The sequence below is a fragment of the Salvelinus alpinus genome, chromosome 17 (assembly GCF_045679555.1).
Source record: "Salvelinus alpinus chromosome 17, SLU_Salpinus.1, whole genome shotgun sequence".
NCBI classification, from domain to species: domain Eukaryota; kingdom Metazoa; phylum Chordata; class Actinopteri; order Salmoniformes; family Salmonidae; genus Salvelinus; species Salvelinus alpinus.
This window is the reverse complement of record NC_092102.1, coordinates 23,313,395-23,326,076: the sequence shown is the minus strand read 5'-3', so window position 1 is coordinate 23,326,076 and position 12,682 is coordinate 23,313,395. Positions and strand designations below refer to the sequence as shown.

Below are 12,682 nucleotides of genomic sequence, written 5' to 3'. Positions count from 1 at the left end.
GTAATCATTTGATATCAGTAAAAATTGGAGAAACTGAGAGTGGTGATAAGCCAATTAGAAACTGTAATAGGTCTAGAGTATACATTATTCTGGCTTACGTTATTCTCAGAAGACGGTGAAGAGGATGCAGGACAAGACATGACCCCAAAAAAAGTATAAATTCTTGTATTTATTGACCCTTTCTGGATACAAATTGTCATAGTGCGCAATAGAAATATAGACATTGTATATTAAAAAATGATCCCATCTCATTAACTTGAATGAATTACATAACATGGCTGATGTTGGTACATAGTCAAAATAGTTGCAGCTGTGAATGGATATATGTAATTACCGGAGTTCCACATGAGCATCATGCATCCCAAATGGCACTCTATTAACTATATAGTGCTCTACTTTTGACCAGGGCCCTGGTCAAAAGTAGTGTACTATAAAGGGAATAGGGTGCCATTGAGGAATGCATACATGGAAAAGCGCCTGGTGCCAAAGCTGCACCGAGGCCTACAACAGAATAACCTGGAGAGAACACCCAGTCTTTGTCACTAAACACACATGACAATCTGAATCAAGCAAACATTTCAGTGCACCAGAAGTAGGATTTATTAAAAAGATAAAACACACTGTCTAATCTACCACAGTCAAACACAAATTTGCAAAGCTGACAGATCTTCATGACTTTACACATTGTGACCCGTCTCTGTACGCTCGCTTTAAAAACAAAGAGGAGCAGAGGGGGGGGGGGGGGGGGGTGAGAGCACACCTTCACTAGTAGCTAGGCTAGGCAGTCTTTAAAATACCAAATAACAGGCAGATTAAAAAAAGACCACGTAATACAAACATTTCTCACACACTTGCCAGAGTTTACATTGTACATTTGAAACCAGTTGAAGAATGCAATATTTGAAAGTTGAAAGTAAGCTGTCGTCAAGTGAGGTATGAGATTCTGGGCCTTGTCAGGCCCGTTGCAGTTTTCCGGGTTTTTATAACTGAGATTGTAGCAGCTTATAGGTTTAAGGAGAGACCCAGTAACTGGACTGTGATCTTGAGATCCCTGACACTGAGAAACACAAACAAAACAACATTGTTTTTCTGGAGTAGACAGCAGACACTGACTATCCTCACAGAAAAAGCAGAATATTTCAACATCCTGTACAAAGTGATGACGACACAACAGGCCTTGCAAAGCAGAGAGGGAAAATGGAATGATCAGCTATTATACAGACCCATTGGATAAAACAGTGCCACAACAGTAACAATCCAGCTCCTAGTTTGTTACACAGTTCACCTAGAGCTGACCAAGTGGCCATGGGTTGCAACAAATGCTGTAGACTGGGAGGACCACATTAAGAGGAACAGCAGATGCCACAGAGTTCAAAAAGTTTCCTGGAGTGTTGAGAGAATGTAGCTCCCCAATAAATGAATCCCTACCCATCCTTAAGCCATTACGACGTTATTATGATGAGTTTTCGTAGACATCAAAGCAGCACAATTACTCAGGTATTTGAGGGCATGTTATGACCCAGAGGAACACGATAAAACACAATCAGTCTGATCAAATCTTTGATTAGTAACAGTACACTTTAGTTAACACAAGCCTTTTCCAGTGTAGCCCCGAAGAGGCTATAGGGAGACGAGCACAAGCCACATCAGAGGCTAGTTAGGGACAGCTTATTTTGGATGGGAGGGGGTAGGAACAATTCTGCACAATCAAAGAAGTAACAGGGAGAGGTCTAATACAGAGATTTTAAAATGTCTATAATAATATATTTAATGCTCATACTGTATTTTCTCCATATCAGCTTCTCCGCTGGTAAATAGATGTAAGGGATAGATTAAGCACTTCACACTTAAAAACAGCAAGTATAGGCAAAATTCACCTTTTGTCCAATAGAAAACAAGTTTATATGACCCACCAGCTCAAGATACCGGTGTTAGGGAAAAAATGAGTAACACTAAGCCGAGAGAATGTCCTATACACTGTCTTTTGAAAGAAGCGTGTCCAAAAACTCATCAGAACATATTTTTGTCCAGTATAAAAGACTTGCAATACCACGACATACACATTGAGAAACGGTTGTCCGTCACCTGTACTGTGATTCTTTGATAGATATGCTTGTTAAGAAACATCCATTGGTTTTCCAGTGCAGTTGCAAATAGAGGTTGGATGAAGTGTGTTGTTGACCCTCCTTTAGCGAGAAGGCAAGAAAGTGAACCGTAGAAAAGAGGTTGGGGTGGCACCGGTATTGGAGATTCAGCCTAGCTCTGGTTGACAGGAAGTCAGTATGTTGAGTGAGGTAGCATGGGTTGCAAGTTTACTGGTCTTTCTCCGCCTCCTCTTCAGATGATTCCTGGGTTGCCTGTTCCTCCTTTTCCTGAAAAGAAACCAAACACAGACCACAGTCAACCCATGTTTCTACTGGTTCACACCAAAAATATAACACAGTAAGAAAAAGGGATCTCATCAAATATAAGTCACAAGAAGTGCATCAATCTTTCAACTACAATAACTGCCTTGCAATATGAACAACGGTATCTATTGGGAGTCTTTAGGATTTGGGAGGGACTTGTACAGTGGCCTTGCTAGTGAAACATCGGAGTATTGAAGTGGAAGAAGGAGTGTGCATGTTGATCACATCTCACTGATAAACAAAACCAGCGTGAAAGTCCCTAGAGCCCCGAGGGGAGGACATTGCCATCTGTAGTGACTCATCTGAGTGGTGAGTCACACATTGAGGCATCCTTCGCTCCCTCCCTCCCGCTTTACCTCCCCTCTACCTCAAACTCCCACCAACTCCTCCCACTCTGGCGCAGGAGAGTTCATTCATAAAAAGAGAGCCCAGTTAGGTGGGTAACTATGGGTCATTCCCCGCTGTGACTAATGCAACACAGGCTTCTGGGAGTAGGCTACACTCACGCTTATTTTATTTAAGGCCCGAGTATGCTTACAGTGGAGGCAAAGTTCGGTTGGTTTGTGCCGGATTAAACTGTAGTTTTTAAATAATTTTGCAACAATTCCTTTATCCTAGACATTTTTTGAAGAATGGAGTGAAATATGTATCACTATGTCAACAGTGATGTATGAAATTGTAGTTAAGCCCATTAAAAAATTTAATAGATTTAACTTAAACATGTATTTTCAACTATACCTAGTCGGTTTCAAAGACTCACTCAAGACAATGAACTCAACATGCACTTAATAGTAATAAAAAAAACAGAAGATTGGATGTGTAAATATGTATAAAATACTATGTACATAACACAAAGCATATACAATACGGACCAACGGATCTGTGTTTCCAATCAGTAACAGTGGTTCACTCCAGTGCAATATCGAATCAATAAACAGCATGTCTGTAAGGCAAAGACAGTTCCTCAATAGCTTTATAACATAGCATAAACAGAAATGCATAGCATCCTTTAATACGTCTCTCAGTCCAGTGCAGGCTTGCTTGCCAAGACTTCCATGAGCTCTTTCTGCTGGCTCTCAATCAGGCCCGGGAGATATACAGACTTAAAACATTTGTATAGATCTGGCGGATAACTGGCCTCAAATGTAACCATAGCTTCCAGCATACGGCTTGCATGCAAACTATTCCCTAGCCTCCCTCTCGCCTGCTCAATCTTTTCACCCTGTTGTAAATACAATGAATACATTTTGACGATGGAAAGACAGCGCACATAAGGGTCCTCAGAGTCCGAGGTCTCCTCTGGGGTTTGTTCTCCTTTAAAGAAAAAGACATGAGTCTTTTAGTATAGTTAGGTACAGTTATGTACAGCTAAGGGTTACAGTTTCATCAACAACAAATTCAATACCACAAAACACCTAATGAACACATTCTCCTTAACGCAAAGCTCAACTACAAGCAAAGCTAGATTATTAACAATCATTGCTTACCTCATCCCAGCTGTCTTCAGAATCGCGTGAAGACGAGTCCCACGGGTCAGTTTTTAGGCCAAAATTTGCCAATTCCTAATTTCGGAGCTATCAGTGCCATCTGGAATGTGCGTTGTTTCAAAGAGGACACGACAGACTCCAGGTGTAGTTGACTTCACACCTGGTAGCTGGTTGTTGCAAACAGAAAAGGTTAAGTTGAAAGTTTTAATTTGCACACAATGGTTGCCATGTTTTTTTTATGGTGGAAGAGCAGTGGAAGATAAGCAGAAGCCACTGGAAACCTTCCCACAACTTTATTCAACCAATCACAGGGGTTGAAGATAAGCAGAAGCCACTGGGGTTGAAGTTCGCCTGGGACGACGAGTTTGATTGTTCGTTTACGTCCTTTTGTTTCTACGAACAAGCCAAATTTCGCTGTAAGCATGCTAACTTAACTTCTTATGGCTGCAGGTGCAGTATTGAGTAGCTTGGATGATTGCTAATCATCCAAGCTACTCAACATAATTGCTAATATATGCATATTATTATTCGTATTGGATAGAAAACACTCTGAAGTTTATAAAACTGTTTGAATGATGTCTGTGAGTATAACAGAACTCATATTACAGGCAAAAACCTGAGAAAAAATCCAAACAGGAAGTGGGAATTCTGAGGTCGGTAGATTTTCAACACAGCCCCTATTGAACAAACAGTGGGATATGGATGAGTTTGCACTTCCTACGGCTTCCACTGTGTCAACAGTCTGTAGAACCTTGTCTGACGCCTCTACTGTGAAGTGGGGCCTAAGGAGACAGGAAATAGTCAGGTCTACCATGGCCTGGCCATGCTCTGACCATGCGCGTTCACATGAGAGGGAGCTATGTTCCATTGCCCATCTGAAGTCAATGTAATTCTCCGGTTGGAACATTATTCAAGATTTATGTTAAAAACATTCTAAAGATTGATTCAATACATCGCTTGACATGTTTCTACTGACTGTTACGGAACTTTTGGACATTTCGTCTGCTTTTAGTGAACGCGCTTCCTAACGTTGGATTTGTTTACCAAACACGCTAACAAAAATAGCTATTTGGACATAAATGATGGACATTACCGAACAAAACAAACATTTCTTGTGGAAGTGGGAGTCCTGGGAGTGCATTCCGACGAAGATCAGCAAAGGTAAGTGAAGATTTATAATGCTTTTTATGAGTTTTGTTGACTGCACAATTTGGCGGGTAACTGTATGGCTTGCTTTTGTGGCTGAACGCTGTTCTCAGATTATTGAATATTGTGCTTTTGCCGTAAAGCTTTTTGAAATCTGACACAGCGATGCATTAAGAACAAGTGTATCTTTAATTCTATGTAAAACATGTATCTTTCATCAAAGTTTATGATGAGTATTTATGTTATTTGACGTGGCTCTCTGCAATTTCTCAGGATATTTTGGAGGCATTTCTGAACATGGCGCCAATGTAAACTGAGGTTTTTGGATATAAATATGAACTTTATCGAACAAAACATATATGTATTGTGTAACATGAAGTCCTATGAGTGTCATCTGATGAAGATCATCAAAGGTTAGTGATTCATTTTATCTCTTTGTGCTTTTTGTGACTCCTGTCTTTGGCTGGAAGAATGACTGTTTGTCTGTGATTTTGCTGTGACCTAACATAATCGTTTGTGGTGCTTTCGTACACTTTGGTGGGATTAACAACAAGATTATCTTGAAAATGGTATAAAATACATGTATGTTTGAGGAATTTTAATTATGAGATTTCTGTTTGAATTTGGCGCCCTGCACTTTCACTGGCTGCTGTCATATCATCCCGTTAACGGGATTGCAGCCATAAGAAGTTTTAAGACCTTCGGGATTTCTAACATCAGTGAGCATGTGGAGGGGAACCAAACAGTGACAATTTAAGAGTGAGTCAGAGTCAAGGGGGGATTAGTTAAAGATAATATTAACACCTATGATAATAAGAGCTACTCTTACCTCTTTCTTGGGTCTTCCCCTGCGTTTCATCCCTGCAGTTGAGGCTGCTGGTGCCTTCTGTAAAATGAGGGAAGAAAAACAAACAATTAATCTAACTGCACAGAAACCTGCTAATCTACTGTCACTAGAGGGCACTAATACTCATAGTAGGAAGCAGATGGTTTGAGGGCATTAGGTTCATTGGCTATTATCTCGGAATCTGACAGGAACTGCACACAGGGCACTCCAGCTCGCTGGCCACCTGGTCTGGGGCTCAGACAGCTGGTGAAACTGGGCAAGAAGAAACGAGCCCACTTCAGATCCATCCTTGCACACAGGGTTGGGTAGGTTAGTTTCTAAATGTAATCTGTTACAGTTACTAGTTACATATCTATAATTGTAATCAGTAATGTAACTTTTTGATTACCCAAATCCATACTTTCCTTTACTTTTAGAATACTTTCACCTTATTAAGAGGCATAAGAAGACAAAAGGGATCCATGAAACGCATTTGGTGTGTCATCATAGTGGTCCCTGACTTATGGTCAGACTCGCTCACGTGGGAAAAGTGAAAATCTTTTTTCAATGCTGAATTGAATGTCATTGAGAAAACAGAAAGGTTTCTTTATTATGTCTCATCTTTTAACTTAATGCAATCTATTAGCTTCCTAAATGTAACTAGTTATATCTCGCTGTCCGATAACATGTTCTGATGGAATGGCTTGTCCTGCACTTTGTTAAAACCCAGGGTGCATTGAGTGAATGGTGGAAAAATATTTTGGGTCCTTTCTAAACGTGTTAAAAATGTTTAAAAAAAAATTCAATGCTGAATTGAATGTCATTGAGAAAACAGAAAGGTGTATTTTTTTTGCAAACATCCTTTCTGAATTTAAAAGTAATCCAAGAAGTAATGTAGTTTTTCAAAAGTAATATTTTTGCTGGTAATGTAACAGTATTTTTGTCAATCAGATTACATGTAAACAGTTACTCCCCAACCCTGCTTGCACATAAACACACATGCATATATACACACATATATCCTTTTCCTGCACACACACAGCGCCTAGAGGAGCGTGGGGGGTTGGGGCGAGGGATAGAACTTGTCTGTTGCTATGGTGATGCGAGGGAGAAAAGAACTAGGGCTGTGTGTTGGGGGGTAATGTCAGCTTGCGGCCTCTGCACCTGCACCACACTGTGCATGACAAGCTACAGGAAGCTGGAGGACAGGAAGTCAGGGGGAATTAACTGAAAAAAATGAGCGTCTCTTTAAGCAGCCAGTAAACCCAAGATCTTACAAATGGAAGCTCTGGCCCTGCTATTTTTAAGACTTGAGGTGAAAAGGGCCAAAATAATTACAGTTAACCTATAAATCATACTTAACAGGACATCCTTTCAACAGGAGGAGGTTAAACAGTGGTGGAAAAAGTACCCAATTGTCATATTTGAGTAAAAGTAAAGATGCCTTAATAGAAAATGCCTCAAGTAAAAGTAATCCAGTAAAATACTACTTGAATAAAGTCTAAAAGTATTTGGTTTTAAATATCAAAAGTAAATGTAATTGGTAAAATACACTTAAGTATCAAAAGTAAAAGTAATAATAATAATTTCAAATTCCTTATATTAAGCAATCCAGACATCACATTTTTTTTTTACTGATAGCCAGGGGCACTCTCCAACACTTAAGACATAATTTACAAACAAAGCATTTGTGTTTAGTGTGTCCGCCAGATCAGAGGCAGTAGGGATGACCAGGGATGTTCTCTTGATAAGTGTATGAATTGGACACATTTCCAGTCCTGCTAAGCATTCAAAATGTAACGAGTACTTTTGGGGGTCAGAGAAAATGTATGGAGTAAAAAGTACATGATTTTCTTTAGGAATGTAGTGGAATAAATGTAAAAGTTGTCAAAACATGTAGATAGTAAAGTACAGATACCCCAAAAGTATTTTTACATTAATACTTTACACCTATTAGATTAGCTACCACTGTGATCCTTAAAGATAATCAACAGTCATGGGTACATGACAATTTCTTAGTACTTGAGGATGAGGTTGAAAACTCGGGTAGTATCAAGTTAAAACCATAGGGACATCTAAAACTATAGGAGCTGGCGACAGCTGTTCCATCTGACCCTAATGGTAATCTATGGTCAACAGTGGCCTGCACGATCAAATGTCTAATGTGGTTTTTGCAGGATGACTGAAAGGTGGCTGCCAAGCCTAGTTGACAGTCTAGCAGGTTAAATTCATTCGGTTGAGTAAAATAGGGCTAACATATTGCCTTACCTTGCCCTTGGTGACAGTCTTGTTCTTGCTACCCTTTGGCCTTCCCCTGGGCCTCTTTGGAGTAGGGGACCCACTGGGCTCCTGAAAGAAAAATATGGGAAATGGTCAGGTGGACAGCACAGCGTTACATTTGAACAGTCAAAGATGCCAACGCATAAAATGGTGGTTCTATAGTTGTTGCACCCGAAGGTTTGACACTATGGACGTAATGATGAATGAAGTGTCTTTTTATGGAGGGCAAACAACTCAGTCTAATTCCATGTATGATGTGATACGACATGCAGCTTCTTACATGGAATACTTTGTTATTCATGACACTAAGAGTGCACTGTTCAAGGTCAGTGCAACTGACACCTGTTGCTACTTTAAGACTAACAGGTGGTCACAGCCACATTGCCAAGTTCCATTAACTGTAACAAGCTGACAGTGGTTTAGATGACAGTGGTTTAGATCAGACCAAAAATATAGTAGTTGTAAATAAGAGGTAGTATGTAGGGAGTATTGGTATAGTATAACACAAAGATAATATACCACTGTGCAGACCTGTGTTCAGAATAGACTTCTAGGGCAGATTTAACTGTTGCGTCAATTGCAAAACTCATTAGTCCAAAACAATACATTCAATGTAACAAAAATGCTAACATGATCACTCAACAGGGATGGTGGTGGTTCAACAGCAAACACAAATAAACATGATTAATGCATTTGGCTGTATATTATGGAGGTGCAGGTTTTTATTACCTCCTCAGTCTGTTTACAGCAGCAGCTACTAGCAACAACGCAATCCAATACCAACAACACCCTCAGGAGAGTGACAGCAACATGGACCAATCATTGCTTCTACTCCGCTTACATAAACCAATCAGTTAGAAGCAGAGGTGGGGTATGTGGGTTACCACTGGTTTAAGGGGTTCAGGTTACATATCAATGACAGCCTGCCAGACCACCGGTTGATCGTCATTACATATGCACACAGCCAGGCCTGGTGAGGAGGGGGTGGGGGAAGGTAAAAAGAGAGACCTATCCAGTGACTCTTTACACTAAGTCACATCTAGAGAAATGACACAATGAAGTCAGGAGTCCTCCATGGTGAAACTACATAGGAATAAGACACCTCTGACGGGCAACACTACTGCTTTCGGTGGGTTCTGAAACCTGCTGCAGGATCAGGTTTTGGTTGACCAGTTAACTTAACCAGGAAAACTCTGTGCTCTAGTTGTTGTGGGCATAACCAGGCCCGGGAGCCATAACCAAGTAGGACACAGACTGTTTCCTAGTCGCACATGATCTATCATACGGAAGAAAGGTGGTGTTGTTTTATGAAGCTACTTACATCACAACCACTTTTCACCTGTGGCTGTTTCCTTGGTCTTCCACGTCCTCTCTTCTCTGCTCCCTCCTCTTTTGGTGAGATGGTACCCTTGTCACTCATGTTGATTTGTAATCCTGAGATTAAAAAAGGAAAATAACATTTTAATAATAGGGTCGATTTTCACAATTCATGTAAATAACATATACCACAATATCATACTAAGAAATCTCCAGAACAACAATACTGACTCTTATTTTTTGTTATTACATTAGCAGTCCTATTACAGTGTAATTACATAGTAGGTAGAGTGCCATAATAATGTATATTACATTTGACTTATCCCAATGTATTTGCAGCACTGTTTGTCTCATTTGTGCTCCATTAGTGGTATAGGCTACTGATAAATAAACGGGGGATGCCAGTCAACCAGCTTGTGTGAACGATTGTATTGCCCAGGGTCTCCCAAACGAGGTCCTGGGGCCCCCCCACCCCGGGTGCACGTTAGCCATAGGACTACACAGCTGATTAAAAACAATCAAAACTTAATAATGAGCTGGTTATTTGAATCAGCTGTGTAGTGCCAGGGCAAAAACAAAACGTGCACCCAGGGGGGGCCCCAGGACAGAGTTTGGGAAACCCTGGTATAGCCTACATACAGCAGGATTCCGCGCGCAACGGAGACAGTGTATACCAAGCAAGTAGTGAAATGTCCTGGCTTGGTGTAGGCTGCAACAGCTCAGCAATGTTTAAAGCCCAGTCGCTACGGATACCCAGTAGATTCAGTGTGCAGAATAGGCAAATGAAAACAAAAAGAGGATAAACGAGGTAGACCGTCTCTCGAAATTCAGTCGGAATAGACCGTATGCAATATCGTTGTTTGAGTACAAAAATCAGCACACCACGTTATCAAATAACATTTACAACATTTACGCTTATCAGCCTATCGAATTATGTCAAAATAACACGCAGACGTGACCGTATGCAAGGTCAGTTTTGTGTTCACCGCAATGGTTTGGATTACTCCTACCTTGATCCCTTGAAGATTATGGCCCTCGAACGAATTCCCGCACAAACCAGTCGCTAGTTTTACCGGTTGAATCCTTTAACTAAAGCTCTTGTTATATATTCGACAGAGACTACACAACGCCCGCCCCTTAAATTCCAGTCTGTGCAGCACAGCAACTAGAGAAGCAGACTAGACTAGAAGTAAAACATATTGTAGAATGTTTTATTTACCTGATTTAAAATGTAAGCTGCCGATCCAAAGCGTGCTAAAAATAGCTGTCTGTCTCTCTTCAAGATAAAGGAAATGCGCCAGCCTCAAGGAGTTTAGGGCAATTTAAAGAGGCGTCCTCACAGTAGCGATAACATTGAGGGCGGAGATATGATAAGTGGGCCACCCCAACACCCGTCATCCACCCCCAACCCCAGGTGGTCCCTGGAATCGAACCCACTACCCTGGCGTTACAAGCGACATGCTCTACCAACTGAGATACAAAATACTACCCCAGCAATATACAATTATTAAATATTTCCCTAGGTTTATGTAGCTTCAACTCATATTTTTTTTAATGTGATGTTTCTTTCATAGAAAGTAATTCCTAGATGACTACAAACAGTACTGGTCAAACGTTTGGACACACCTACTAATTCCAGGGTTTTACTTTATTTTACTATTTTCTACATTGTAGAATCAGAGTGAAGACATCAAAACTATGAAAAACACATGGAATCATGTAGTAACCAAAAAAGTTTTAAACATAAAAATTTTATATAATTATTAATTAAAAATTAATAATTTTTTTATAATTATTTTATATTGGAGATTCTTCAAAGTAGCCACCCTTTGCCTTGATGACAGCTTTGCACACTCTTGGTATTCTCTCAACCAGCTTCATGAGGTAGTCGCCTGGAATGCATTTCAATTAACAGGTGTGCCTTGTTAAAAGTTAATTTGTGTAATTTCTTTCCTTCTTAATGCGTTTGAGCCAATCAGTTGTGTTGTGACAAGGTAGGGGTGGTATACAGAAGATAGCCCTATTTGGTAAAAGACCAAGTCCATATTATTTTAAGAACAGCTCAAATAAGCAAAGAGAAACGACAGTCCATCATTACTTTAAGACATGAAGGTCAGTCAGTACAGAACATTTCAAGAACTTTGAAAGTTTCTTCAAGTGCAGTTGCAAAAACCATCAAGCCTATGATGAAACTGGCACTCATGACTGCCACAGGAAAGGAAAACCCAGAGTTACTTTGCTGCAGAGGATAAGTTCATTAGAGTTACCAGTTCGGATTGAATGACCTTCAAGTAATGAAGGACTGTCACGACTTAGAAGTCGGTCCCTCTCCTTGTTCGGACGGTGTTCGGCAGTCGATATCACCGATCTTCTAGCCATCACTGATCCATTTTTCATTTTCCATTGGTTTTGTCTTGTCTTCCTTCACATCTGGTTTCAATCCCATCAGTTATATGTTGTGTATTTAACCCTCTGTTTCCCATCATGTCCTTGTCAGAGATTGTTTGTTTTGTATGTTCGTGATTTATGTATTGGTGCGCGACGGGTTCTTGTACCCATTTTTATTTATTATGTACTTTGATTTTGGAGTTTTGTTAAAGGCTATTAAACTACTCAATTTTTACCAAGTTCGATTCTCCTGCGCCTGACTTCCCTGCTACCTACAGACACGACATTACAGAATCTCTGACCCATTTATGGAGTCAGCAGGAAAAGGTACCCCGGCCATGGAGGTGGAGGAGCGCATCCAGGGTCATGAGGTAAAGCTTCACCATCTGGGCGTCGCCATGGATCGCGTTGTCCAGACTATGGACCGCTGGGAGAGACAGGGAGTTCTTCCAGCGCCTCCACCAGCACAACCAGGGTCTCTCTTGAGCGCCCCTTTCTCACCTGAACCCAGTAGGATCCGTCTCTCCATGACACAGGAGTATGACGGGATTGCTGCCTACTGCCAGGGTTTCCAACTAAACATCTATCTGGCCACGGTCCACCCAGCTCCATCGGACCGTGAGAAGGTGTCCGCCCTCGTCTCGTGCCTCACCGGGAAAGCCCTGGAGTGGGCCAACGCCGTGTGGAGAGAGGGAGATGCGGCGTTGGACCGTTTTGAGCAGTTCCCCCGCCGTTTCCGGACAGTCTTCGACCACCCACCCGAGGGCAGAGCGGTGGGTGAGCGCCTCTACCATCTGAGGCAGGAGACGAGGAGCGCACAGGAGTTTGCC

At 41.1% G+C, this 12,682-nt stretch overlaps 1 protein-coding gene across 4 annotated transcripts; it reads right to left on the bottom strand.

Annotated features, from left to right (window-relative positions):
* Positions 1 to 149: 149 nt before the first annotated feature.
* On the bottom strand, positions 150 to 10,813 carry LOC139542532 (high mobility group protein HMG-I/HMG-Y-like). 4 transcript variants are annotated; one of them, XM_071348091.1, is made up of 5 exons: positions 10,684 to 10,813; positions 9,469 to 9,581; positions 8,136 to 8,216; positions 5,871 to 5,927; positions 150 to 2,372 (listed from the first exon to the last, which is right to left on the bottom strand). In XM_071348091.1, exons 2-5 carry the CDS (start codon positions 9,565 to 9,567, stop codon positions 2,313 to 2,315), a joined length of 297 nt encoding a protein of 98 aa, XP_071204192.1. In that variant the 5' UTR covers positions 9,568 to 9,581; positions 10,684 to 10,813; the 3' UTR covers positions 150 to 2,312. The 4 variants fall into 4 exon arrangements, with proteins under 4 accessions (XP_071204192.1, XP_071204193.1, XP_071204191.1 ...); XM_071348092.1 differs by having other exon boundaries at positions 10,475 to 10,749; XM_071348090.1 differs by lacking the exons at positions 150 to 2,372; positions 10,684 to 10,813 and adding exons at positions 3,823 to 4,062; positions 10,475 to 10,612.
* Between the last annotated feature and the right edge of the window lie 1,869 nt (positions 10,814 to 12,682).